The sequence below is a fragment of the Atractosteus spatula genome, chromosome 22 (assembly GCF_055471065.1).
Source record: "Atractosteus spatula isolate fAtrSpa1 chromosome 22, fAtrSpa1.hap1, whole genome shotgun sequence".
NCBI classification, from domain to species: Eukaryota; Metazoa; Chordata; class Actinopteri; order Semionotiformes; family Lepisosteidae; genus Atractosteus; species Atractosteus spatula.
Window position 1 is genome coordinate 15,815,840 of NC_142727.1, and position 25,965 is coordinate 15,841,804.

At 39.1% G+C, this 25,965-nt stretch overlaps 1 protein-coding gene across 1 annotated transcript in view; it reads right to left on the reverse strand.

The window, feature by feature from the left end:
* The window catches only part of ntm (neurotrimin), a 356,083-nt gene extending 344,827 nt beyond the window's left edge, over nt 1–11,256 (reverse strand). The window contains exon 1 of the mRNA XM_088939315.1: nt 11,204–11,256. Within this exon, the coding sequence (XP_088795441.1) occupies nt 11,204–11,228 (25 nt within the window). The 5' untranslated portion in view covers nt 11,229–11,256. The remainder of the gene's footprint in view (nt 1–11,203) is intronic.
* Nucleotides 11,257–25,965: the final 14,709 nt, after the last annotated feature.

Consider the following 25,965-nt stretch of genomic DNA (forward strand, 5'->3'; position numbering starts at 1 on the left):
AGCTGCTGGGGCTGCTGGGCCTTCCTTCTTCAGGTGTGACAGGGAAAGAGAAAGCGTGCTGGGATTTGAAGAAAAGGAGAACAAAAGATCATAGGAGAATAGGCACAGCATACGAGAGTGTCAAAAGTATTGTAAACAAGGGGAAAAAAACCTACATTTATAAATGCCTGGAGATAACTGAAAACAAATTAGTCCTTCATGGAGAGCTGGTGGAAAGTATTGTCCTTGTTTTACCAGATCAGGGCAAACAAGGGTAAGAAGGGTAAAGTGGGGGAACTAATGGCTTTGAGAGATCTTTGATCCTCACTGATCTGATGCGAGTGCAGAAACAGACGGGCAACTATCTACCTCTTTCACCAATATACTGTACATAACAGGGCACAGGAAAGCAACAGATGAGACTGCTGGATACACAGGATCTCAGGGTCATGCATATTTGTGTAACTGAATATATATTTGCAAGTAATGCAGCAAACGGTGCCTGATGTGGATGGTGGCTGTGGTAGGTTTATATGAATTCTGGACAAGAGGACTATGTACATAAGTGGCATGAAATAAATATATTATGTTTCTTGCAATACATCAAACACACTTACTTATTAAATATAGAAAGTAATCCAGATGCTCACATGAACAATATGATTGTCAGATGCTGTAGATGACACAATATGTTTTTTTAATCTATATGATATTGACATATACAGTATTTACTGCTGGTTAGTTGTTTCATAGGTCTCGCAGGTCTTGGATTACCTACTGTTATTTCTATTAATAGAACCCATCTTGGTCTGCAAAACATGTGCCATTTGTGTTTAGACTGATGCATCCGAAAAAAACTAAAATAAAAACATTAACATATACTGGAGTTTTTTTCTCACAAAAGGCACAACTTGAATTCACAAGAAAGAGTGTGAAGGAACACATTTCACAAGCTGTGATGGATTGCCAACAGAGCAGACCACATCGCGTCAAAACAAAGCGCTCCTACTTTACTAGAAGGGGCTGTGTACACATTCACTCCAACTGCTGAAGCGGAACGAAAGATCTTTCTGCAAGTAGGAGAATTAAAATATTTGAGCATGTACAGTATGACTTGTTTTAGTTGCCCCAGACTGGCAAAGCTCTGATTTGAATATGCTTCATATGCTGAAGCAAATTGAGAAATAAAACTGAAAAAATTCTGCTGCTCAAATGAAAGGGATTCAAACACTTGCTCCCGACTACATCAGTGAAAAGCTGAGGTGTCAACTCCCTACACTGACTTGAGTTCCCAAAAAGAGCCGCTCCGATCCTGGGAGACTGTGCTTGCTTTTGTTCCTCCGAGACAGTGGAGTGATCTCCCAGCCGGATCAGAACTTGCAATCAGTCAGCACTTTCAAATCCTGTGCCAACTAACTCATCTCACATTTAAATTGTAACTTTATTATTAATGTATTAAATTAATTTGTGCATGGCCATCTTTTTTGTAAGGTGCCCTAGATGTACCACTAATGGTGCCACACAAAATGCAGTCTATTGTAAACCTTACTGTACTGAATCATTAGAAATGACACATCCGGACAAAAAAAACAGAAAGCTTTTTGCGTTACATTAAAAAAAAGTTTTAAAAGGCAGTCCTTACTCTCTGTGGACAGAAACATCTTGGCTTTGGCTGAACTGCTTCGACTGTCACGGTAAATGGAAAATGTTGTGTGGGCTCAGCCATTAGACCCAAACGACTGGAATGCACTGTTAAAAGTCTTTCAGACATAATCAATACAAGAGGGCTGCCCAGGAGGCAGTGTACCACCTTTCTTCTTACTCGTATTTGATGACCAATTGTTGCCATAGTCTGTAGGAATATTTCAGACCTCCGCATCAATAAGATGGACAGTTCAATCATACAGCCCCGAGCATTCCATTATTTTGCTGTGAGAATTATTGTTTTCTTAAACTATAGGGCACTACTACCTACTAAAACCTAATAAGTCTGTTATGAGCATCAACAATCTACTCAAAGCTTCTACTAATCGTTTCTGCTATTGTTACAGTTAGGACTGCTATTAAATTTAGCTATCTTTAAGAAAAAAAAACCTTATCATTAAGAAATCTTTAAATCATGCTGAGCAGAACTTCAAAGACCTGATCACAAAAAAGGTAAAAGGTGTATCATATTTACTAAATGAATCAAATCTGATTCCTGCTTCTTTTCTTTAATATAATTTTTTCCTCTATGCATGCCTATAAAGTTAAAATGTTAGATTTTATATTACAAAATATAAATCTATCAGATTCAACTGTTATCTTCAAGGCAAATGATTCAAACATCAGTTAATCAATACAATGCTTTTGCAAAAAGAACGAAAGTCTTTTTTCCTCAACAACAACATGTCATGACGGCCACAAATATCCTAACATAATGCAGCATAGCTACCTTAGCATTCTAATAAAGTATGGAATTATGCATGTTCCTTTCCAGCTTACTTTAGAAATGCTGAATCTCATCAAGCTGTTTACAAAGAAAATTCCAGAGAACCAGATCTTCGTTACATAATATTTTGCTAGCAATTTGTCGAGTGAATATGCACACCATTCATTCTTTCTAAACAAATATAAGACAATGTTAATACTGTTTTAATTAAAACTGTTCCTAAAAGGCATTTAAAAACAACAAAGTGAAAAAAAACATTGGAATTTTAAAACAGGACGTATACACCCTAAAATCACGGTCTGAATGAATGATAACCAATTTCTTATTTTTGTAAAAACTAGTCAAGAATCACAATGGAACACCATGATTAATGAGAAATATTAAGTTTTATATTGACCTAGAAGTACCATTAAGATCGCTACTCAGGCGTTGAACATTAATTATGAAGATCCCCATAAGCTTTAATGGTATTTAGTAAGCACTGCAGTATCTGCAATGAAGCAGTCCACAGATTTGCAAATAAATTTTGAGAATGTCAAATTACTGAACATTTTATTCCACTAGGAGCCATTTATGTGTTTATCAATAGTGCAACAGAAGGAAAGAAACAATTTTAATATAAGACAATTTATTTCAGTCCCTCAATACTATGCTCTTCTTGTGCATTGCTACTAAAAGGCATCAAATATTTCTATTGATTGAAGCCAAATCATTCTAAAATGAAGAAACTACAGTGGAGAAAATACTATTTGTATTTTAAGGAGTAAATTACTCAGGCAAACTGTGTTATCACATTTAAACATTGGCTGTCCCTCATAGTTGAGGATAATTATCTCCTATAACCTATATAGGATCTGCACACTCTGGTATGACAAGCAAGTGTTGTTGGTAGATATCTGATCAAGTATATGTAATCCCCTCAAGGTGAACTCTACTCGATTCTCATTCTCACACCTTTAGGGCTCACAGTGCAGAGCTCCATCCTAGATATTCTTTCTCTGTCCGGCTTGGTCAAACACCATAATCTCCCAGAAGCTGATATCAATGTTGCGTTTCTTTTTTTTTTGCTTTCAATGGATGCTTCTTCGACCTACCTCAGCAGAATCGATTTTGATTGATTTGGAAGTTGGGAGAAGAGATCCTTCTCTGGGAGCCTGGAGTCTGACATCCACATAAGACCAAACCCTAAAACTCACGGCAGACAGTCATATCTCAACGTGTGCTTGATTGGGTGAGGCAGGACATCAATTTGGTTTCAGTTTTGATGGTTTGATCCTCAAACAGCACAACCTTCTCAGGCGGTCAATGAACATGCTGTTGAATATCTCTACCAGCTCTGGGAGTCCACAAAGAATTTGGCCAAGTTTGGCATAAAAACCTTCCTTGGTTCCATTGTCTGAATATAGATATGAAATATCGACTGAAAGTGCCCAGAAAAAGTCTTTTCTTGAAAGATGTCAAACATGCAAGTCAGTTCTTGGCTTCATCCTACTGTATTTCTAAAACTTTTACAAGATCATTACTTCTGAAAAAGAACAAGAGTTTCATGCCAGGAGCTCAGTTTACAAATTCAACTACTCACTTCCAGCCTAGGTTAGAGACCAAAGGAAGGAAACAACCTCCTACGAAAATGAACCTTATTTGGACAGTTTTTTGCTTTTTGTTATAGGTGTATAGAAGTATTGTCGATATTTTTCTAAGGGTAAAGGATAAATCTTCCTACGGCAAGCAACTTAAAAGAAATTTCCAATAAAAATGTTTACCAAAGAAATGATCAAAAAGTAAAAGAATTTCTTAAGTATTTATTTGGTGCAGATATCCTCCCTGGCAGGTAAATTACAGACGTCAGAACATTTTCATAAATGTTTTCATTCCGGGTATAACATATCATTACAATATTTTATCAAGCGTAGTAAGGAAAGGTATTAATAGGTGCCTCACTTTTATCTTCTACACAAGCCGAAAGAAAAAAAAAATCTACTAAAATATGGTCGAATTCCTATCCTGTTAATTGAGGCTCAAAAAAGAATCTAGGCATAATTAACCTGCATGAAACTCTAAAAAATTGTCTCTTAGCAAGGTTATGACTCCTCTCAAATGAAGCCTATTTGACATGAAATCAAAGCAAAAAAATCCAGCCTAGGTCTCTACCGAGCTGGAAATCTCAATTAAAAGCATTTGCTGCAAGTTAAGGGGACATTCAAGCCCCAAGATAAGAACAAATAATAAAGGAAGGGAAGAAGATATATGTATTTCAGCATGCTGAAGCCGGACTTCATATACATTCCATCAATAACCTTATTTGTTAATGCCAGGAAAACTAATCTCTTTTGTTGCAGCTTGTGACAGATGCTGATAAATGACATTAAGATGAAAAAGCATTATCGGTTTAACAACACCATTTGCCTCTGCAAAACTGCAACATCGCCCATTTTAGCAGCTCGGATGAGGCAATTTTGTGCTCTCCTGTGTTGTTGTGATAAATCCCTGGGGAAAACCTTCCACTCGATCATGCCTTCATTTGGCTTTTTTTTTATACGTATGTAGGAGCAGAAAGAAAAAAAGATGCGTGTCAGTGTCACCACAATGCATATTCATGTATCACTACCAGACACTCAGAATAATAATTGTTAGACATGGTGATAAGCTTATAACAATGTCGGCTTTGTCTGACACCCAGAGAATAACTACAGTGGCAGAACATTATTTTTGACTACAAAGCCGTTGTACTTTAACACTGTACGTAATCTCTATTTGCATACTTTTTTTTTTCCTCACTAGCGCCAATAATAAAGTCTTCCAAGTCAGTGTTTCTTTGGCGGTGACATTATTAGTTATCAACCTTTAATCCTGCTCACAATATTGACAAGACTCTTCTCACTCCCAAGACATTTTGATTTCGGTCCACCTTGTCCAGTTCTGTTTGATGGCCACGAGCGAGTGACAGTAGTATTTTTAGGGAGATGTGCGGCCGGTAGAAAATATGCATAACCTGTCTATACCTAGAGAAGTATTTGTCTGTTCTTTGAAGTAAGAAATTCAGTAACAAAATAAATCTCTAACGCTTTCTTCTCAAGTAGAAAATTCATAACAGTTCCAAAGACTCAAGTAGTAATTCCTCCTCTTTTTGTCTAATTTGTTACTTGGCATGTGTTCTGCTATGATAAGTGATAGTGTTAATTGAAATTCTAAGCCCTCTGCCCCGCCTCAGACAAATAACCACCCAGCCACATGGTAATCACAGACAGAAGGATTAAGGCCCCAGACTCCTGGTGCAAAGCAGCTCACAAGAACTACTCCACCATCTGCTTGGTAATCTCCCTCATTATGATCACCATCCTTTCCCAGTTCAAACTCCTGAATCTGGACTGCATTCGCCAGGATTTTAATCAAACATCCGAAGTCTTCATACCGTAAAACTACTGAGCTTCCACTGGGCCGCAGGTGAATGTGCAGTAAGAATATGATCAACTCCACTATCAGTGTGGACAAAACACTCCCCTGCTACTGAAACAGCCAACGGCTCTGGTGGGGCGGTCTCCTTCACATTCTTGCTCGGTGGTGGTCCACTAAGCACTGCACTCAGCCTAGGCCTGAAAGCCTGCAGCAGCAGCAGTTCTCCCAGGCAGGGAGGAAAAGGGTTGTCCACCATCTCTGACGAAGGGAGAAACTAAGCGCCTGTCAAGTTTATTTCTTTGGTGGCCATCCATCCCTTTGCTTTTATAAGTCGGACACCAAGAAATCTCTCCAACTACATGAAAACATATTTTTAATGCATCAAATGATGATGTCATTACCTGCTCAGCGGGCCAAGCCTCACGCACTGTATTGTGTCAAGAGCCATGCAGTTTCTCCTGACGTAGCTGTAGAGCACTGAGATGTTATTTTCCTGCTGCTTCAATATGAGCAGACAGTAACAGTTTCATTAGTAAAAACATCTTTTAATAAGCCACTTGTTCATCAAAGGGATTAGTTACAGGCATAAACAATCTTTGTGACATTAATATCATCTAAATAATTAGTGTTATTGTGACTTGTTTTTCTTAATGTGACAGGATAAAGACATTCAAATTCAAATAAAGCTTGAACCTACTGTACATCATAAATTGTTTGCACAAAATGCTGTAATTTAATAAAAGTATTTTGTGAAGGATCACATACTGTAATCTTTATCTTGGACTTTTAAGCAAATGTCTCTACCACTATTTTTTAAAAAATGTACAGTAATAAAAGCAAAAACCCTTGATCTTACTACATTTTACGTCAGCAATTAAAGCAAACAATTGCAGCATGACATTGTACTTCGCTTCTTTTTATGGAGCTATTCATACACAAAAAATAAAACAAGAAATTTGCCTCATAAAAACTGAAATGGCTGATTTAACTATGATTGTCTATGAAGATCAGAATAAGACCTGAACAGAAAAAGAGAAGTCTGTAAAAAGGTTTGTTTTAACTAAGCCAACTTCAGCCTTGTAGCTTGCTCTCAACAACATATTTGTCATGCCATGCTACGCTTGATGGTTAATGTCCTAAATGCAGCAACTAAAATCAATATTTATCAGATTGTAACACATGAGTATACGACAGCTGGTGATTTCAATTACAAATATTACCTGACACCTTGAAAAAAAAAAAAAAAGACAGGAAAGCACCTTTCCCAAGTTTCACAAAGCAGAGCGATCCGTGTCGATAACCACACACACAGACAGAAGCCAGCATTTTCTGCCTACACACTATGATGCAGCAGTGCAAACTCCCTTGCGAAAGGTGACACTTTCATAAGTGAGAAAGCAGGCTTCTGAAAATAAATTTGCTAATGCCTCCAGGTTTTTAAAAGATGTAAATTATTCAGAGTACTTTGCAGCAGATCTGGAATTCGTTTCACTCAACTTCCAGTCACTTTGATGCCGTTATGATTATTGTGCCTCTTTTATTTCCTCTGCCGGCTTCAAAATAAAGAGTTGCTTCAAAGTAACAGCAGGCAAACAGATGAGCCGTGCTCTGCTCTTCAGTGCGAGACAGAGGAAGGCGTTGCAGAAGCCGGGCTACGTGCCCTCATGAAGAGGACGGCCGCCGATGGCAACCAAGGGGGCAGCTTCCTTGTACTGCGCTGTGCTTCCAGATTCAAAAAGAAATCTTTAAATTGCGGCACCCACCACACCATCACAGCGAGGATAAAATGAGTTGTTTGTCATTGATGGTGAAGGTCAGTTTAAAAAAAAAAAACACTGTAAAAAGGTGGAAACGTATTTAGAATAGATTCGCCGTCCAGAACGCTCCACATGCAGAACATCAAATTGACGTCCAATTGCATAACTGGGAGGGGACAACTAAGCACCAGGCTATTTATATCATTAACTCTCTCAGGCAGCAGGGCAGAATGTTTTATTCGTGTCATTAGAATAAAGTTGCATTCCAGCTTGGGAAACAGTGGGTTTACAAGTGTTTAATACCCATTTTACAGCAAGAAGAAAAAGTCCGTCAACAGCAACAGTATTCCTCTTCACAGTTACTGGACAGTCTATACCCTGGGCAGCCTCTCAAGTCATTTATATGCATTTCTACGTGAAAGTCTCCTCCCATGACCATTTCAAAACCCCATAACACTCGTATCCATTTCCTCTGGCTTATTCTGTTGTATCATGGGATTCTGCAGACACTCTGCACACTGCATACGTGCTGCTCTAGTAAAACTGTGAACAATCAACAGATACTGTGAACATACCAACAGATAAATCTCTCACTGGATCACAAAAATGCCAGAAAATGTCAAACTCGAAATGGAGCCTCTTTAACCTCTGCAAACCCAGAACGCTAAGTGTCGTTTATTTTTGAGTAATTAAGAGAGACAAAAGGCGTGCCTCAGGAAAGCAAAGAGGCAGAAAAGAACTGGTGGAGTAAGAGTGACTGGAGATTCTCTTCATAAAAGAAAAATAACTACATGTCAGAATAAAAACAATTCACATTTATTTTACATTGTGCCAGGCTACCAGCAGAATCCAGAGTCTACATGTCTTACCAAACTCTTACAGAACACAAGTGCAACTTTCAAGCTAAAGACAGGAAGCTAGAGGCACCATAAAAAAGTCTCGTACTGGAGTTTTATGAATAAATTATCCGTATATATACTGTACACATCCCTGACTTGTTTTCTCAAAAGAATAACTATATGAAATGCAGAAATGTAACAATTTACAACTATGTAACCCACTTCTGATTTATAAATGAAGTCTGTAGGTCATCTCCCACGATGATTACGACAGCAATCTCCTACCCATGACCCAAAATAAAAATCCAAGGATGTCACCTGTGCTCCAAATGTCCTTAATTTCTCGTGGGGAAATTCTAGGCGTGCGTCTCTTTGAGAAAAAAAACACAGCCTCGTTTTAAAATCTCCCATATTACAGTGACGTCTCGCAACAAGCATGTTGGAACTAAAAATCCAGTTCTACTTCAAGACGAACAATAAAAACGGGGCAAAATGAGCAGAGCTGGCTGACCACCTGTCTGACTCCATTATAACCAGGACGCTGAAAGCAGGACCACAGCCGTGTGATGTCTGTGTACAGCCTTGCTCTTTTCACAGTCACAGCAGAATTTGCACTTTGCCTCATTTTAAATGTGTGGGGTGCATCTGAACATCACCATTTTTGATGTCTGACATCTCAATTAGTCCTTTCTAGCTGAGCTGTTGTGACCGAACGGGGAGAGATTTTAACAAAGCTGTGCTTTGATCTCCACATCTCCAACAGAAAGCTGAATGCACAAGGCTGAGAACCATTTTCCTCTCTCTTCAAGCCTTTATGACAATTGCTATTCCGTTTTTTGTTTTAATTCCCCAAGAACTAGCAACCTTACAAGGGAATAGATGCAATGAGCGTGGCCTGCATGGGTCATCTGATTGCCATTGGGACAATTCCTTTCCAGAAATCGCACTGCATTCTGGTCAAACTCTCTTAGAATCGTGCCACACTTGCCCCGAGAGCACAGCAGAAAATAAAGAAGAAAAATCATCAATTCTTTCACAATGAGAATACCTGGCCATTCACTGCACTGTGTACAACAAGAGAGAGTCCTTGGCCCAGAACTAAGGAATGTGTCCATTTTTTATTGTTAAAACTTAGCAGCTCCCCTTTGTTATCCGCCAGTGATGGCTTTTCCCATTAAACTGTAATGCAGGCACATTTTTTGCTTTACCCCCTTTCCAGTCAGTTTTAAATCCGTAGTGGAGCAAAGAAATGTTTATACCAGGGTGAGTGCTTCCTTATTAATCTGACGAACCCATCTGGCTGACATTCTCTCCAAACTGACTTACAGGTGTTCGAATTATCAACTGTTGCGCACACAAATGTCGGCACTGCTGTATACAGCTGGGTCACTTCGAGTTTGAATCCTATGGATCCTTCACTGTTACTTGACACAGATTCCACATCTATTTTGCTGTATACGGTACACATGAGTGCACAAGACAGAGAAGACCTATATATTTACAGAATGTAGTTCAGATCAGATTGCCCAGTGATAATGGCACATACAAATGACCCATTAAGGAGTGGTAACTTCACGGGAAAACAGCTTCATTTTTAATGTATTTTCATTACTGGCTGCTGGCTCTTCCTACGCAGGATCAGAAACACAGAAACAAAAAGAGTATTTAATGAGTCCCATTAAGGACTGCATTATTGAATATGGCTTGGATCCATGTTGCATCTGTGTTCAAATTTATTTGAAATATGTCAGCTTTCTGTGCATCAACAAACAGTTTTGTACTGAGGATATTTTTAGTGTTGTGCTCATGAAGCAATAAACGCACAAAATAACATGAGTAAATCAAATTTAATAATATAAGATCATGTTAAGCCTGTATGTTCAAACATACATAATCCAACGAGGAAAACAATTGAAAACTAGTTTCACTGCCGTTTCCATTGTGCTGTGTACTTCTGCAACACCTGAGGCTTTTGAAAGCGCTAAACTGTATCCTTATTTATAGAGAAATAGGGTTCTCTATCTTTAATCGCTAGAATCTGCTGCTAGGTTCATTTAGATTAAGTTTTGTGACCTGAACACGCTGTCAGTAGGGATTAAGAGCCAAAGCTTAATCAACTTTATGTAATGACCTTCCAGACAGAGTAAACGACACTTCAGACCGCGTCTGTAGCAGAACTAAAAAAAAGGTTACATTAGCAAAGAGGGCAAGAATTAATTCGCTTTCGAGATGCTGTTGCGAGCAAGAACTTCATGAAATGGCAACAGACAATTTTAAGCGCAAAACCAATGCTGCTCATCCATCATGATTACAGTCCGCAGTTTTAGTCTTTAAAACTGCGAGTCACCTGTTAATAAAAGTTTACTCGGAAAAGAAAAAAAAATGCTGCCCAAATATAGAAATAATGAAATACACAGTACAGCAAATATCTCAATCACATGTGCAATATTTAGAGTGTGTGTGTATATATAGAACAAATACCTTGTTGGGTTTTTCAGCCTTCAGGGGTGATGGAACGCGTCTTAACAGCCGAGATATCTTCACTGCTCAGTCATGTCAAAGTAATCACTCTGTTTTACCTGTCATTCACTGTATAACAGCACTTCAAACGCATCACTTAAGCGGCAGTGCAACCTGAAAGTATCAAACAGCAAACAACACCCACATTTACCAACGCAATTAACTGCCGTTGTTGAGACTTCGAATTGATCAACTGCAGAGCGCGGTGTTGGGCTTAATTTTCAATTGGGCCACAGGTGAGGCACATTCCATGCAAAACTGGGAAAAGGAAAAAAAAATACCTTGATGAAGCACTAGAAGTGTCATTCCTGTCAGGACAAACCAGTACACGGGATTGTTCATGGCGCTTCAAGGAGTAGTTTTCTACTAGCAGTAAGACTCCGCGATGTGTTACAGAAGGAAGGTGATTTAAAAATCCAGTTAAAAGTAAACGATAGCAAAGCGCTCAGTTCCCGCTGATAATTCTCAATCAAACTGACTGCGAAACAGTCTACAACACAGGCAGCAGAATGTCCCTCCTTCATACAGGAGCTATTGGTTAAGCTGTGTGAAAGATCTTGCAGCCTCGGTCTGCGATAGGCTTTCTCTCAGATTTTACTGGCAGCTGTGCAAGAGCTGGTTATGTATTATTTCTTTTAAAACCCATTAAAATCAACTTTTGGAGCTGTTTTTTTGGTCCTTTCAATTTCCTTTTTTTTTAGATTTTGTATGATAATTTTTCGTATAAGTTATATACAGTACGATCAGTGGGGACAAGAGAAAAGAGGATGTCTTTCGTTCATTTCAAATGAGATGTAAGAAAATGTAATGTACCCTCAGGGAAACACACACACACTTAAAGCCCGTCCAGTGAAGTCGTCTTGATTTGCTATAATAATCCTCATTTGCATGCATCCCACAAAGATCAGCACTTGTACATTGTGTCTGGAATGAAATACTAACATAATGTATATACCTCTACTGTACACAAACATATACGCATGTATCACATAGTGTAGAAGTTCTACGTTTCAGTACTTTCACCTTTTTGTTTACATTATGAAGCTTTATATTTGCTATGTAAATATATATCTTGACTTAAATATGTTTAAATAACTTTACAGTAAGTGGAAATGGATGTTTTGTCTGGTTAATCAGTATTTTCCTATCTTTTCCTTTTTTTCTGTACATTTCTTATTTTGCATCTACCATTTACATTTTTACTACAGTTCCCCATATTGTATACCGCACGATCAATACAGAAAGATGTGCAATTATTTAAGAAGGCAGCGCTGTTTTGATGGTGGTAGTTAAAGGCGGTGGTGGGAAGGCATTAATAAATTGTTAAAGAATCAGCTTGTTGTTGTCAGTGGGGATCGCTGGGATCCTTGTGAGAACTCTACCTTTCCCCACCCATTGTCCCAGCACCAAACGTAAACCCCCTAATCTTTGAAAGAAAAAAAGCCTGTCCCACTATCACAGCGAAGGACACTCGAGACTTTCTGCCTCGGTATTGGTGCAGCTCCAGGCTTAACCAAAGGAGGTCCCTGCCGGGCTCACACACACAGCGCCTTCAGCCACAGCCCAGTAAAATCACGGATCAGCCACTTGCCTTTGAGACAGAGTGGGGGGCTGCCTTGTGGCCATCGCGCACGTCTCCACCCACCTACAGCACGACTGTGGCCTGCTTGTGTCACTGTCGGTGTAGGGCACTCCCCTCACATTAGGAGTGCACCACAGGGCCCATACTGAGTGTGACGTTTCGTGCACAGATGGAAACATGAGTGAATCTAGTGATTACAGCGCTGATTACTGGTGCCTGGGCCTCTCTTTCCATCGAGTTTCCAAACTTTTGGAGTGGTATCATCCACACACTATGGGGTCACGGGGTGTCAGCGCCTATCCCGGCAGGCAATGGGCTCAACCCAGAATGCACCCGGGACAGGACGCCAGTCCATCGCAGGGCACACAGACACACACACCCACTCACACCAGGCCCAGTTTTCCCAGAAGCCACTTAACCTACAGTACCAGCATGTCTTTGAACTGCAGGAGGAAGCCAGAGCAGCTGGAGGAAACCCGTATTAAATATAAATATAAATATTAACAGGCGTAAAGTTGCACCCCAGTGGGACCAGAATCCAGGCAGATTGTGAAAAGGCAGATAATTGTCTTTTGTGTTACATACAGTATACAGGTGTCTTTTAACTTTGAACACAGGCTCACAATAACACCCTTGTAACAGAACTGAAACACTTTTAGAAAGCCATCTGCTTAGAGCCCCAGCAGTCCTGCGTAATCGTATAATCGCACCGTTCAGTAATCGCAAAGACAGCTCTGTGTGCTACACACGGAGAAGGAGGCCAAAAACCAACTACTGTCCATTTACGCAAAGTAAACAAAGTACTAAGACTGAACAGGACTTGAAAGCCTAGTAGTGTTTAAGTTAAATACAGTCTAACTTAACTGACATGGTGGCAAAAATAAGTCTTCACCTTGTGTTTTTTGTTTATAGTTCTTCTGTTTTCTTCCATTGTTCCAAAAGGCATTTAACTTTAGTGTTGCGCTTTCAGAACCCGATGAGTTCAAGGCAGATAAGATGGTGAAGAGCTGTACAAATGATAGAAGATGCCTTCTAGTGGTAAGAGCTTTACGTGGGCAATGGATTTGACGCTCTTTATTAAGAACACAATAGCAGAAGTGGAGTCCTGTGCCCGTCTCACTGTGCTGGCAGGAACACTTGACAAAGCACACAGTGTGCAGGGGGGCTCTCTTCTCATTTCAGGCTCTCGGGGTGAATTAAAGGGGCAAGTCTACACTTGCATGCAAACCAGAAAACCCAGCAAAGAGCTATTTCACAATTCCTGACATCCCAAGTGACACCACTACACCCAGTCTAAAAATCTGATACCCATCCACAGCCGGCTGCACCAGATCATTTGTGCACGGATCTCTGAACTCTGTTTCATTCTTCACCTCTGCTTTCCTTCAAAGCCTGCAGCCGTGCTTCAGTCCACCACCTCACAGACACCCCCCATCTCCTTTCTCAGCCCTGCAGCTGCACAGTGCCGAGGTTGGCACATGGGTCCAGTGAGCCAGAGATGGATCCTTTGCCGTGTGTTTTCGAAGGCCAGAGTGTTAGTTCACTGTCAGGCTCAGATCACACGACTCCTGTCACGCGATCAAGACAAAACCAATCATCATCAATGCTCAGTGCCCTCTAGTGGAGCAGCGAGTCACTGAGCACCACTGAATGAACAACAGCAATGCTCAAGGCAAAGAAAGAGGGTAAGAGAAAAACTCACTTTGGAGTTGAACCGAAACCCCCCTAAATAATACTAAATTGAAACCTGAGCACATACAGAAAGTCATATGCACACAGGGAGGACATGTGAATTCCACACAGAAGTTATTACAAGTGGATTTTAATTTTCTGTATCTCAGTTTTTAAGATCTGTCTGAATACTGAAAAAGGCACTTTATGTTACCTTAAGATGAACTGGAGAAACATTCAAATGAAACACATTAAAATATATCGTACTGTATATCTTACTTTGACTGCATGATCACATTTTAAATATATCCCTACATGATGTAAATGTGAATTCAATGATTTACAATTATCTTCAAATCTTTGAAATTACACCCATTTAATTGATATCTTAAAAATATTTAAATCTGTTTGTAAATGACAATTCTATCTTTGAATGATCATTTATCTAGTTGTACATAAGCACTCACTAAGCTGTTTGTGATGTTTTTGTACAGTAGTTAACTTAAAAATCAACCAGACATTTGCCTGCATCACAATTGTGCTGAATTCTTAGCAATAATGCTTCCATTAAATTGACTAAGCAAGTGTATGAAAAATTGGGTTACTATAGGTATTTCTAAACCTGTCACAAATTGACACCTATCCTATCTCCACACTCTTTTTTCCACCTAATTATACCCACATCTTCACAGTAATGGACAGGTAATCTTTAAAATATGTCTAGTTTTTTTTTAGCTTGCACTAATACAACAGAATTACACATTAAACTAGAGCTCAATGTTGAAAAGAAATGAGGATGTAGACAATTTGGCATCCAATAACTAGAGGAGAGAACATCTCATGCCTTTTACATTTCTTTGTATCATTACAATAAAGTCATGTTTATTATTTTTAGACAAAAGCATAAACAGTACAGGGTAATAAATAATTTAGCTAATGCAATGAGCTTCTGTAGAGGCCAAAAGGCTATGCTGAAGCAAAGTTCTCTAAAGGGAAGTCCATAGTGTGTTACAAAACATAAAATAAATCAATAAATACTTCAGCTCTTCACAAGCTAATAAAAATGAACACCTAAGCAGTTTTTTTAAGATACCACATAATACTACAGGGGGATTTTTAATAAACCACTTACCACCATTTTAAGCTCATACTTTTTTGCCCTAACAAGAGAGCAACACAATTGAGTTATAAAATGTCGCATTAAACCTTTCAGTGAGCACATTTTAGAGTCCCCATTGGTAAGTTAACCTTTTCTTTCTGAATCTGTGAAATTATGTCTTTTTTTTTCCTTTGTGACAGAAAGTGAGGTAAAATAATGTTCAAACCATTCCCTGCTTTCCTGTGGAAATATTAGCAAGAGGGAATCTCACATGGTGAATTCCATGCTAAACATGTGCTGGGTTGAAGATGTAGGCAATTGGCATTTTTAAAGCAGTTGAACATTTCCAAGCAGTCTCTGCTGTGACCTGCTTTTCCTCATCAAACATATTTCATTAATTCTAAGGTTTTGATATCAGGGCACCCCAGGGGGTCTCCTCTCCTAAAAGCACGTGTGCCTACTCTTTTTAATGCTGAGCAGACAAATCTGGGAGTGGAGCGCATTCCACTGTCAGATGTTTATCCCAAGAATGTGGTGTGAGAACGTCCCAGTGTGAAGTTCACTGTGTGTAATCATTTGGGGGAAAAAAAAAACTATATGCTAATTTATTTTAACTGATATCATACTCCAGCAGTTTATGCTCGGGGTGGTAAAAAGTATCTGTTGGGTGCAAGCCATGCGGATCCATTTTCAGGGTAAAAACCTTACCGTTCGTGGGATCCGCCGTGGCTGCATTCGAGAGACGCAGAGAACGAAAAACAAAAACAGCGAAACGCCGATGAGCTCTTCGAACGGCTGTTCTCTGGGAGGGTGTGGGCGGTGCAGTGCTCACACGGGGAGGGGCAGGTGGTAGTGATAGCCAACACAGTCAGAGAGTTTCCGTCTGCATGGAAATAGACTGTGCTGGACTACACCTGGCGTGAGTTGACTTGCTTCAGGGGCATATTTATAGAGGAGCCCTTCCTGAGCTCAAGGAGTCAGTTTTGTGACTGTCTAAGGGCCCTGCTGTTGTTGTACCTGCTGTTATGATACTGTTCAGGCTGTAAAATCCCCTTGGTTGTTCTGGTAAATAAAGAGCACACACTGTGCTTCACACTGTAGCGTCTGCTCTAAGTTTCTTTATTTTCAGAATCCACATCAGACACAAGCCAGTGTTGCAATATTCACCATACTTCAAAACCCATAATATCTGACGCCTTCAAAAGCAGTATTGACTCATTTTGGAGACACCTTTGTCAAACGCAGCTTTAAGTTCTTGTGACCTTTTTTTTAACAATGGGGCCTTCTAAAAGGGCAACTAAAAGCAAGTTGCATGGGGAAATTCTTAGTAGAGTAATTGAACAAAAATGAGAGAAAGCAAATTATTGTGAATTTGCAAAAAGGGAAAGGCAGTTATTGTGCAGAGCTTTGATATCCCCGTTTAAGGGATTTGCTCCGTATATTTATTTGCGGAGATCCTTCCCAAAACAGTACTTTAAGGAGTGCTTCATCCCATCAGACTTTCCCTGTTTTGTGCATTGCTTGCTCTGTTCCTCTGTATACAGATATGTGTCCTATGAGTGTGGCCACAGTGGATTCTGCTAACAATAGTCTATTTCCCTAGATCCATTAATGTATTCCACCTAAAAGGTTTTCTGAACAAACTACTCCATGATGACTAGGAGGAAGTCTTGGAAACAAATCAGTGTTGCGCTGTGCTACATACTGTAGTAAACTCCCAGTAAAGCCTTTGCTGCTACTTGGAGTTTTTGCCATAATAGTGAGTTAAAATGTTTTTAAAAAGATTAACAGAAATGTTTATGCATCACAGATCAAGAAATATGATGGCTACTGAATAAAAGCAAACTAAAAAGGAGAAAACAGCTGATAAGAAATTTGTGTATGTAATTAAACTAACATTGGCAAATTGGTAATTACAGGGTAGTACCATTTTTGTTTCTTTTATTCCTTTGCTTACTGGTCTTTACCTTTTACTAAGTATCCTCTCAGAAACTGATAACTGCCTGTAAAGAGCTTTCTCTATAAAACATTTATGAGCAATTTGTTAAATAAAACTCAGCGTTCATCAAATTCCTTTCGGAAATTTCCCAAAAGAAACATTTTAAAGTGAGGAAAGAGATCCAGAGTTATAAACACACAGCATGATAAATGCCAGTGCTGACAAATTCCATGTTTCTGAATATGGACGGATATTTCAGTTTGCACTGCTAAGGTTGCAAAGCTTCGGGGTATTAAAAAGGGACAAATCAAGAAAAGATTTCCATGTTTTATCAGTGCCAAAAATGAAAGTTTTAGCAGTCATTGATTTTTGCTTTATTTAATAAAAGCAATAGAACACAGAAATAAAAAAATGCACTGTTCGATTAAGAGCTAGATCGGTCCAAACATTGCAGGCACAATGATAAAATTACTTAACCCCGTGATGATAGTCAGTGTAGAAAATCTGCAGCAAGACCAGCTTTTAAACCTGGTAAACTTGTAAAATGGTTCAGTGAAAACAAGTGGCAATCTTGCTAACAGCCTCTTTAAGGCACAGCAAAATAAATATAGAAGTTGAACATGTCAAGTGACTGTCTTGTTACCTTTTTCTGATACAAATATGTTGGGTTTTTTCTTGGAGGAGTAAGAAAGAAACCCACGCATTAGTCAGTCTCTCAAGCAAAGGAAAACCCTGCACAAATCGCTCTTGAAACAAAGAATGTTATATGACGTACTCCAGGAAGCAGAGAAGGAACAGAAGTTTATTCCCTTAGAGACAGATTAACCCAATCAGTGGCTGTTACACAATGTGCCTAATAATGTCTCATCTGCTTCACATAGTCATCCTGCTTCATACTGTAGTACCTCAGCTTGTACTGCATTCTGCCTACAAACAACAGAGACAGTGGTATTCTTAGTTCAGAGCTGATCTCCAAGTAGACATGTTCTTCAGTTCCAGGTAAAGTTTTTAGTCCTGTTGAGAAAAACCTTGCCAGATACACATTTGAATACATATAGTTTTCAGAGGAAACAACATTCGATAAATTTAAAGGTGACTCTTGAGGAAATATTCAGAGATCCTTTTTTTTTCTTTTCTGGTGAACCTGAATTTGAAAAAAAGAACCTGGAACACTTCCTGTTTTCACATGGACAGAGAAAGGTGTATAATGAGAGATACTTTCAAAGCAAGAGTGGCATCGCTCTGAATTTAAGAGCAATTTCAGAAACAGGCAATAAAAAAGCAGGCCTATATCGTCAAAGAAAGAAAAACTTAATCAATTTCAGACTTGAAAGATGAATTTGCACGTCTACAGAGAGCTACAAAAATAGCTTGACACTTGCCTTTCTATCATACATTAATAAACATATCCATCCAAATTGGCTAGTTCGAATGAATAAATCTGATTTATCAATTCCATCAGTGGGCCAGGTCCAACAAAAACATACTTTTGAATCCTCTGAGAAGAGTCCCATGGCTTCGTATTTACAGTAACTAACACAGGCTTTTGGTCTTTGAAATAAAATTGACTGAACCAACATTTCCAAGATTTGAGCTCTTTTGATTTTAGAATTATTATTTCCAGTGAGAACACGGTCAGAACAATGGTTTTAAAATCTACCCATGACGATATAACTAACAAGCCACAGCTTTCCAAATCCTAAAAGAGCAGTTGGACACAATCAAAACGAAAAAAAAAAACTATTCAACGCTGAATTTATCAGACCTTTAACTTTAAAGGCTTAGTGAGTAAATGATGACTGCTTCCAGACACGCTGAAGTGTAAGACGTGGCTATTTTCATCATCTGAATTGTTCAAAACCTTTAATATCCATCCCACCCGTTTTCAGTCAACCTGTCCTTGTTGTGAGGATTGAGTTCCTCTGCGCACTGCGCTGGTGTCAAGGTCTTTGTCAAGAGGGACTTTACAGGTAGAGCTATAACAGTAGTGTCCTTCTTTGATTGAAGAGTAAATCAAGAGCTTCAGTCGTGAAGCACACCTATCCGCTGGCTGACCTCATGTTCCCACTCGCCACCACACACAGAAAAAACCCCAGTGTAATCAGCATCCTCCACGAAAGGCAAGTGCTTCTGGCATCACTTGGAGTGAGCAATCTACTTTATAAAGGCGAGCTCGGTGGTGCTTATCCCAGATTTAACACTCAGAGATCACAATCAGACGAAGCAGGAAACATAACATCATCTTCAAAGTGAAAGCTTGCCAACTCTTAGCTGGAGACTCTCCATCCCTTGGCTGCAAGCTGAAATCTCCCTCCACCCTCCTTGATAATCACAAATAGGAATTTTAAAGTTCCACCAATGTACCAGCAGGAGCCCTGTCTGTAATCAAATGGAGCCTTGAGCTCAGAAATATTGAAACGAACTGGGGTAATGACGCACCTTGTTTGACTCTTGTTGATACTTCAAAGGGCTCTGTGATGGATCTATTACTAAGGATTGCTGCACACATGTCATGGTGAAGCTGGAAAAAGAAGCTAATGAATTCAGAAGGAGGATTTCCAGAGTGCCTCAGACTAACTCTCAGAGTAAACACCTTTGTCAAGTCAAAGCATGCTGAGCACAGGGACTGGTATTGTTCCTGGCATTTTTCCTGCAACTGACAGACTTTAAAATGTCTGGCATGCCTTGTGAGAGTGGAAGAAACTCTTCAGCAAGAGATATGAGATGGTGCAGGAGAATTCGTGTCATTATCTTCATCATCTGTCCACGATGGACAACAGAGAGATTCCTCTTTAATTTCCATTGTTAGAAATTACACAATTATTGAACCTTTGTAATTATTTGGTATAACGTCTTCATTCTATATCTGTAGGATGAGAATGTGGAGGAACAGTGTTAGTTTCTATCCACTGTGATTAAAAAAATCCTTCTGCTGTTTGTTTCATTTGTATGATAGCTTTTATCACTTCATTAAGAGTTGGCTGAGTTCCAGGCTAGTCTCGAAATGGATGTTATGAGATGGAAGTTGTTGACCAGTGGATTTTTGAATGGATACATCTTTAAAGTGCTCATTCCAACAGGCATTGACTGTCTCATGTTGTTTGAGCAGGTCTCCCCATTATTTATGTCTCAAAGCCACTGGTCCTTGGATACTGAGGTTGTCAACAGTCCTTTTGGCAGTGAAGTGATTAAAGCTATTGTTTATGTCCGTAAGATGTTGATTTTACTTTACCTTGTCTGTCAAACACGTATTCTTCATTTTACGAGTTGTTCTTTAAACCTCTGCCTTTCTTTAATGGGAGATCAGCTTCATCCATGTGAAAGTTTGCATTGCTCTACCATGCACAGAAAGCCTTACACTTGTGCTCAATAAGACCATAGATCAACTGTTGATTTTTATCAATGATTATTTATGATTATGGCAGTGCAGGTATTACCTGATATAAACAAAGTGTCTCTTTGCAGGCATTGATGATATCTGTCTTGATCGATTTCTGATTCCTCCATTTCCTGTTGTTGGGTGAAACCTGAGAGATTTTGCTGGATGCATTCCTGAAAATATTTTATTTCAGTGCTTGGGGGTTGCTTTTCTGTGAACATTGCTTTTGCAGCTGACGATGGTGGGGAGCCAGCTTTTATAGACATAATTGAGCAGTTAAGATCTAGCTGTCACTAGCTCCTGTCATTGCTCTGGTGATGTGGATATCTTTGTGATTTCAAGCTCAGGCAAAGACAAAGTCAATCAGGTCTAGTGTTTGCACTGTGGAGGTTGCCTGAATGTTTTATCTCAGGTTTTCTGGGTATTGCTGGATGACAGTTCCACGCTCTGTGCATTTGAGAAGAAGAATGCCATTGGAGTTGACATTTCCAACAGATTCCTTGCTTCTACCTCCAGCACTGAAAACTCCAGGTAGAATAACTCTGTCCTCTTTAGAGATTCCATGAAGTATAGAGTCGAGGTTGGCACAGAAATGCTCTTCAATTTCAGCATCTGTTCCTCGAGGTGGGGCAAATATGGAAGTCACCATCTGATTAAGATGGTTGATGATTGCATTCTTTATGGCAAATTCAACATCATTCCACAGATTTTCCCTTCCAGGAGAAAGCATACCGGCCTCCGGTTCCTTCTCCAACTCGTATGGTTTCACTCAGGGTAGCAATGTTGATGTCACAACTGTGAACCTTCTCAGCCACTAATGCTGTGTGATATTCTGGACAGTAATTATCAGGACAGTCCATGAGAGGTCTCTTTTGTGTTGTTTGACTGTGAAAATTCCTTTATTCACAGCTATCCTGTCAGGAACATTGAGGCAGAATATGCTCAGAGTCTTCCAAAATACAAGCTGCTCAGTTATGGTTACAGCAGCCAAAATGCACTCCTGCCTCAACCCAAGTGCTCAACAACCCACTTGTAACAGCAGCTTCTGTGCCAGATCATGACTAGGAAATTCCAGATATCACTTTCCTGTTTTCATTGCCAATAGCCTGTCACTAAAGGACCTAGAGAACGTGCTGTGAATAAAAGACGCTTGCGTGTAACATCATTTATTGTAGAGAAATCATTGTTTTGCTCATTCTGCTCATAACAGAACATGATCTTGGTCCAATTGCATGGAGACTCAGACAATTGGAGGTTTCATTCTGCTACAGCCTTTGTCTGCTAGAACAGGTACCGAGATATTCCAGGCGGTACATCTTCTTCAGAGTTGCAGTGTTTAATGAATACAGAGAATGCAAGGCTCTGAACAGGCCTACATTAATTCAGTCCAGTGGCTGCTGGGCTGAATTAATCTTACTTCACACTGTCGATACAGTTCCTGCGTTACTCAGTCTCCAGGTTCCATGGTCGAGGACAAGAGGGCGGGCTTTGAAATGCATCTTATTTGACATATATACAGTAATACAAAACATAATAATTTCCCACCCATTGGGACATTTTGAATATTTGCAAGCTACAGAAATATACTATCTATCTATATGTGTAAATTCTTATAATTAATGAAATTTTCTAAGTGCTGTATTGCACATTAGCGCAGATAAGTAGTTTATCCATACAATTGTAAAGGATCTTCTGCAGAATTTTTATTATTTGCTGGCTCGTAACAACAAAAACAAAATGGCAAGAAAAAAAGCGCAATTAGATTTGTGAAAGGAGCCAAACTGTAAACGTTCGTTTGTCACTTTTATAACGAGAATGAGACAGAAGGACAACAGGGAGCAGTTTTTAATGTGGCTTAGTTCTCATGAATAAAACATGCTCAAAAAGCATTTGGGATCCCAAAGAATTCGATTTAATTCCACAGCATATTTGTTTACTGACATTTGGTTTGTCTAAATAATTCTCTTTCCTTCTGATTCCTCTGTAAACTCCAAAATTTCCTTCTGAGTCAGTTCACAGTGTTTTTGGCAAACCATAAAAATAATCACCCACTGCTGATCGTCAGCATACATCCTTTCTAGAGGCTGGGAGCCTGCTTTCATTCCTTGTAATTAAGCTGTTTCATGAAAGTGTGACATTATGGCATCACAATGCTACAATTAATCTTCCATTGAAATAATTAGAAAAGTTTCGATTAAAGGCTGCAGACCAAAGAACAGAACCTCTTTTTTTGCTCCAGGAAGATATCAGTATATTTTCTACAGACGACAGCTCAATGACATACCCTGTAATAGATATGACAGGGGGCTAAATCAAGAGATCTGTGTTTGATTGTTCTCCCTTCTTTCAGATTTACCCAAAATATGAATATATCTGCAATGAAAACAGAGCAGTATTTTGTGTTGTCCCATGAATGTCACAAGCGAAAAACAAAAATAAAATACTGAGACGAAATATCCCCAAATATATCTACTGGGCATCAGTCTGCATGGAGAACGTGGGGATCAGGGTGTGAGCAGTGTCACGTCGTGAATGTGATACAATCAGTTTAGGAAGGAGTCATTTTTTTATTTGATGTTGAGAAGTCGTCATTCCTCATTCCTGTGTTCAGGAGCTGTTCTTTGCTTATAGCTCCAGTTCTGAAACCATAAGTCGCAGGTAGACAGGTAGATACAGATCAATTGTGCTGGTTGACTATATAATATCAAGGAGAATGTACTGTTTTGCAGGCTTTATGACAGCGTTATTTATCATTAGACTGGTGCCTCCTCACATCTGCTCGAGGTGCTGTACTTGATTGTTATATTATTTTCATTACAGATTATGACTGCCCCGACTTTCATCGTAGACTTTCAGTTCCGCAAGTTTGTGTTTTTCATTCACATCAGCACAGTCTTGAGTGTGCAGAAGAGATCCCCAAAACGTCTTAAAGAATGGATCAGCTATTATTGGAGGAATGAGAGACATCTTTTCAAGTGTGCTACTAATGTAATGTGTTTATAAGTCTATTAATAGCCTTTAGGGTGTATCACAAAACCTCATGTTTGAGTGTCAACTATAACTAACGTATTTGCCTTCTTATCAATATCCATTGCAAAAGATAGAGCACTGCCATGTTAAATGTATACAACCAGAAAAAAGCAAGAAGACAATAATTCCATTTTAAATAATCAATCAATAAATTCAAAGGACCTTGTTCCTTTACAGAAAGAGTGCATAGATTTAGACTTTATTGCTGATGAGTAACTAATACGCTCAATGCATTTAAGGAAGGGACAGTATTGTACTATAGCATATGTTGTATTTTCCCACTATATTGGAAAGGATCGAATGATGTGTGGCTTACTGCATTTTGTACACATGTTCTCACTTGACTTGAGCCCTATGCCATTAAATAATTCAATTCATGGTTTACTGTATCAAATGGCAAAGTAAAATTGTGTTGTTGTCTTGCATACTAATATTGAATAATAACACTTAACATAAAAAATACACTTGAAATTCATTTGATTAAAATGCTAATCCAGTATGCAACATGTATACCACAATTTGCTTGCTTGTAGGTTTTTTTATAGAGCATATTTTTGTACAGGAATAATGTATTCGTTATACCTTACTTTGTTCCTAGATGAATATGCTGGAAAAGAATTCATTTCCCTCAACTAGTTCTGTTAAGCTTGTTCCATCCTCTGATGCTAAGATACTGGCACCCCCTGCTGTTCAAACTGTCTTGGCAAACAGAGCTATGCTAATAACAGTGCCATGACTGCAGAACGATAACTACAGTATGGATCCCTTTCAAGATTATTGTGAAGCTCAGATTGTCTCAGCCCTGCTCAGGTTTTCTTCTCAATGCTGATACTGTATGTAGAGAGAAGGGTTACATCTGGGATATGGAAAGATGGTGAGGATGCGAATAAAAAAGCGTATCTGCTGTCATGTCGCATTCAGAATTAACCTGTATCGACCGAATGAGTCAGAATGTGTTCTTTTCCCCTGTTGTTTGAATCCTCCTACTTTTCCTTTAGTTCAGTGTTCTGAAATTTGACGAATGAAAAAGCGTGAGGCAGCGACTGAGAATCCTGTTTTTCCAGAGGGACTTCACTGCTCTCTAGTGGAAAGCTCTGGGAATTGTGCTTCAGTCAGAAATGACCATCCTCATATTCTGACTGTTAATCTGTCCATTTAAAACTAGTGTGTCTGATTATCCATAACTACTGGAGCCTGTACAGACCTACTATGATTCCTGATTAGGGTTAGGTTTGGTTGATTAGGTTTTGAATGAGATCTGGAAATAGAATGCAGTTGATTGAAGTTGAATACTCGGTGAAAAATTTTGTAAATAGAACAAGAACGCACCATATCCACTAATCAAGGGTTTTCAGAAGACATGCAATGTTCTGGTCCTGAAAATAAATTATATTCGGAATATTTTTGTAGTATTCATGGACTGAGCAGGAAACTGTGGCGGGAGCTACAGACGACCTCTGCTGTGGTGGATGGGACCTGGTGGTTCAGGGGAGGACTGGCAAAGCTCTACACCTGAGATGGGAGTCACTTCCCATACTGTACATCTGCTATATCACAAGCCTGGGCTTTGTGGGAAAGTGACAAGAAAAATTAGTTACTTAAGAATCATTTTAAGTCTCATATGACATACAGTATACTGCAGACACATGGCAGAAGGTTGTCAGACAACCTTTAGCTGCTATCATTCAACCTTTTTCACGTACAGCTGCGTTCGATTTAATCAGAACAGTGTTGAATCAAACAGTTAACTTAAAAAAATTACTTGAAGTTAACCAAACTGAGATATTATCAATTGGGGGTAAGCAGTGTTTTATACAGAATCCATTGAAACTATGATTAGTTAAATTACGAATCTGTTAAAAACAAACATGAAAAATCACAAACCGTCAAACACAATAATGCATGCAATACTTTCAGTAATATCTAAAGTACTATGAACTGTGAATACAATATCTGGATTTCACATTTGTTAAATCTCAGAGCCCGAACAAAAGCACAATGTCTTTTTTTTTTTTGCTTATAAATATGTGTTGTTTCATGTTAGAAAACCTCGTGCTTTTTGTAGCTTTAAGATTGCAGAGGTCTGAGAGATTGCAATCTTAAGAACAGTTAAGGGAGACTCTGGAAAGGAACACCATGAAGCTAAACCAGCTGGGGGTGAGCATTTCTTCTCTTGTCGTTTTGGAGAATTCTATCTAACAAGGACTTTAAGGAGTTTAAAGCACATATTTCCGAGCCATCCTGCTGTGGTCCATCTTGCACTGTCAGTGGGACATCAGCAGAGAACCACTGAGGCAGAAACGACTGCAAGCAGGCATTCCAGCCTCACGGAGACTAGCACAA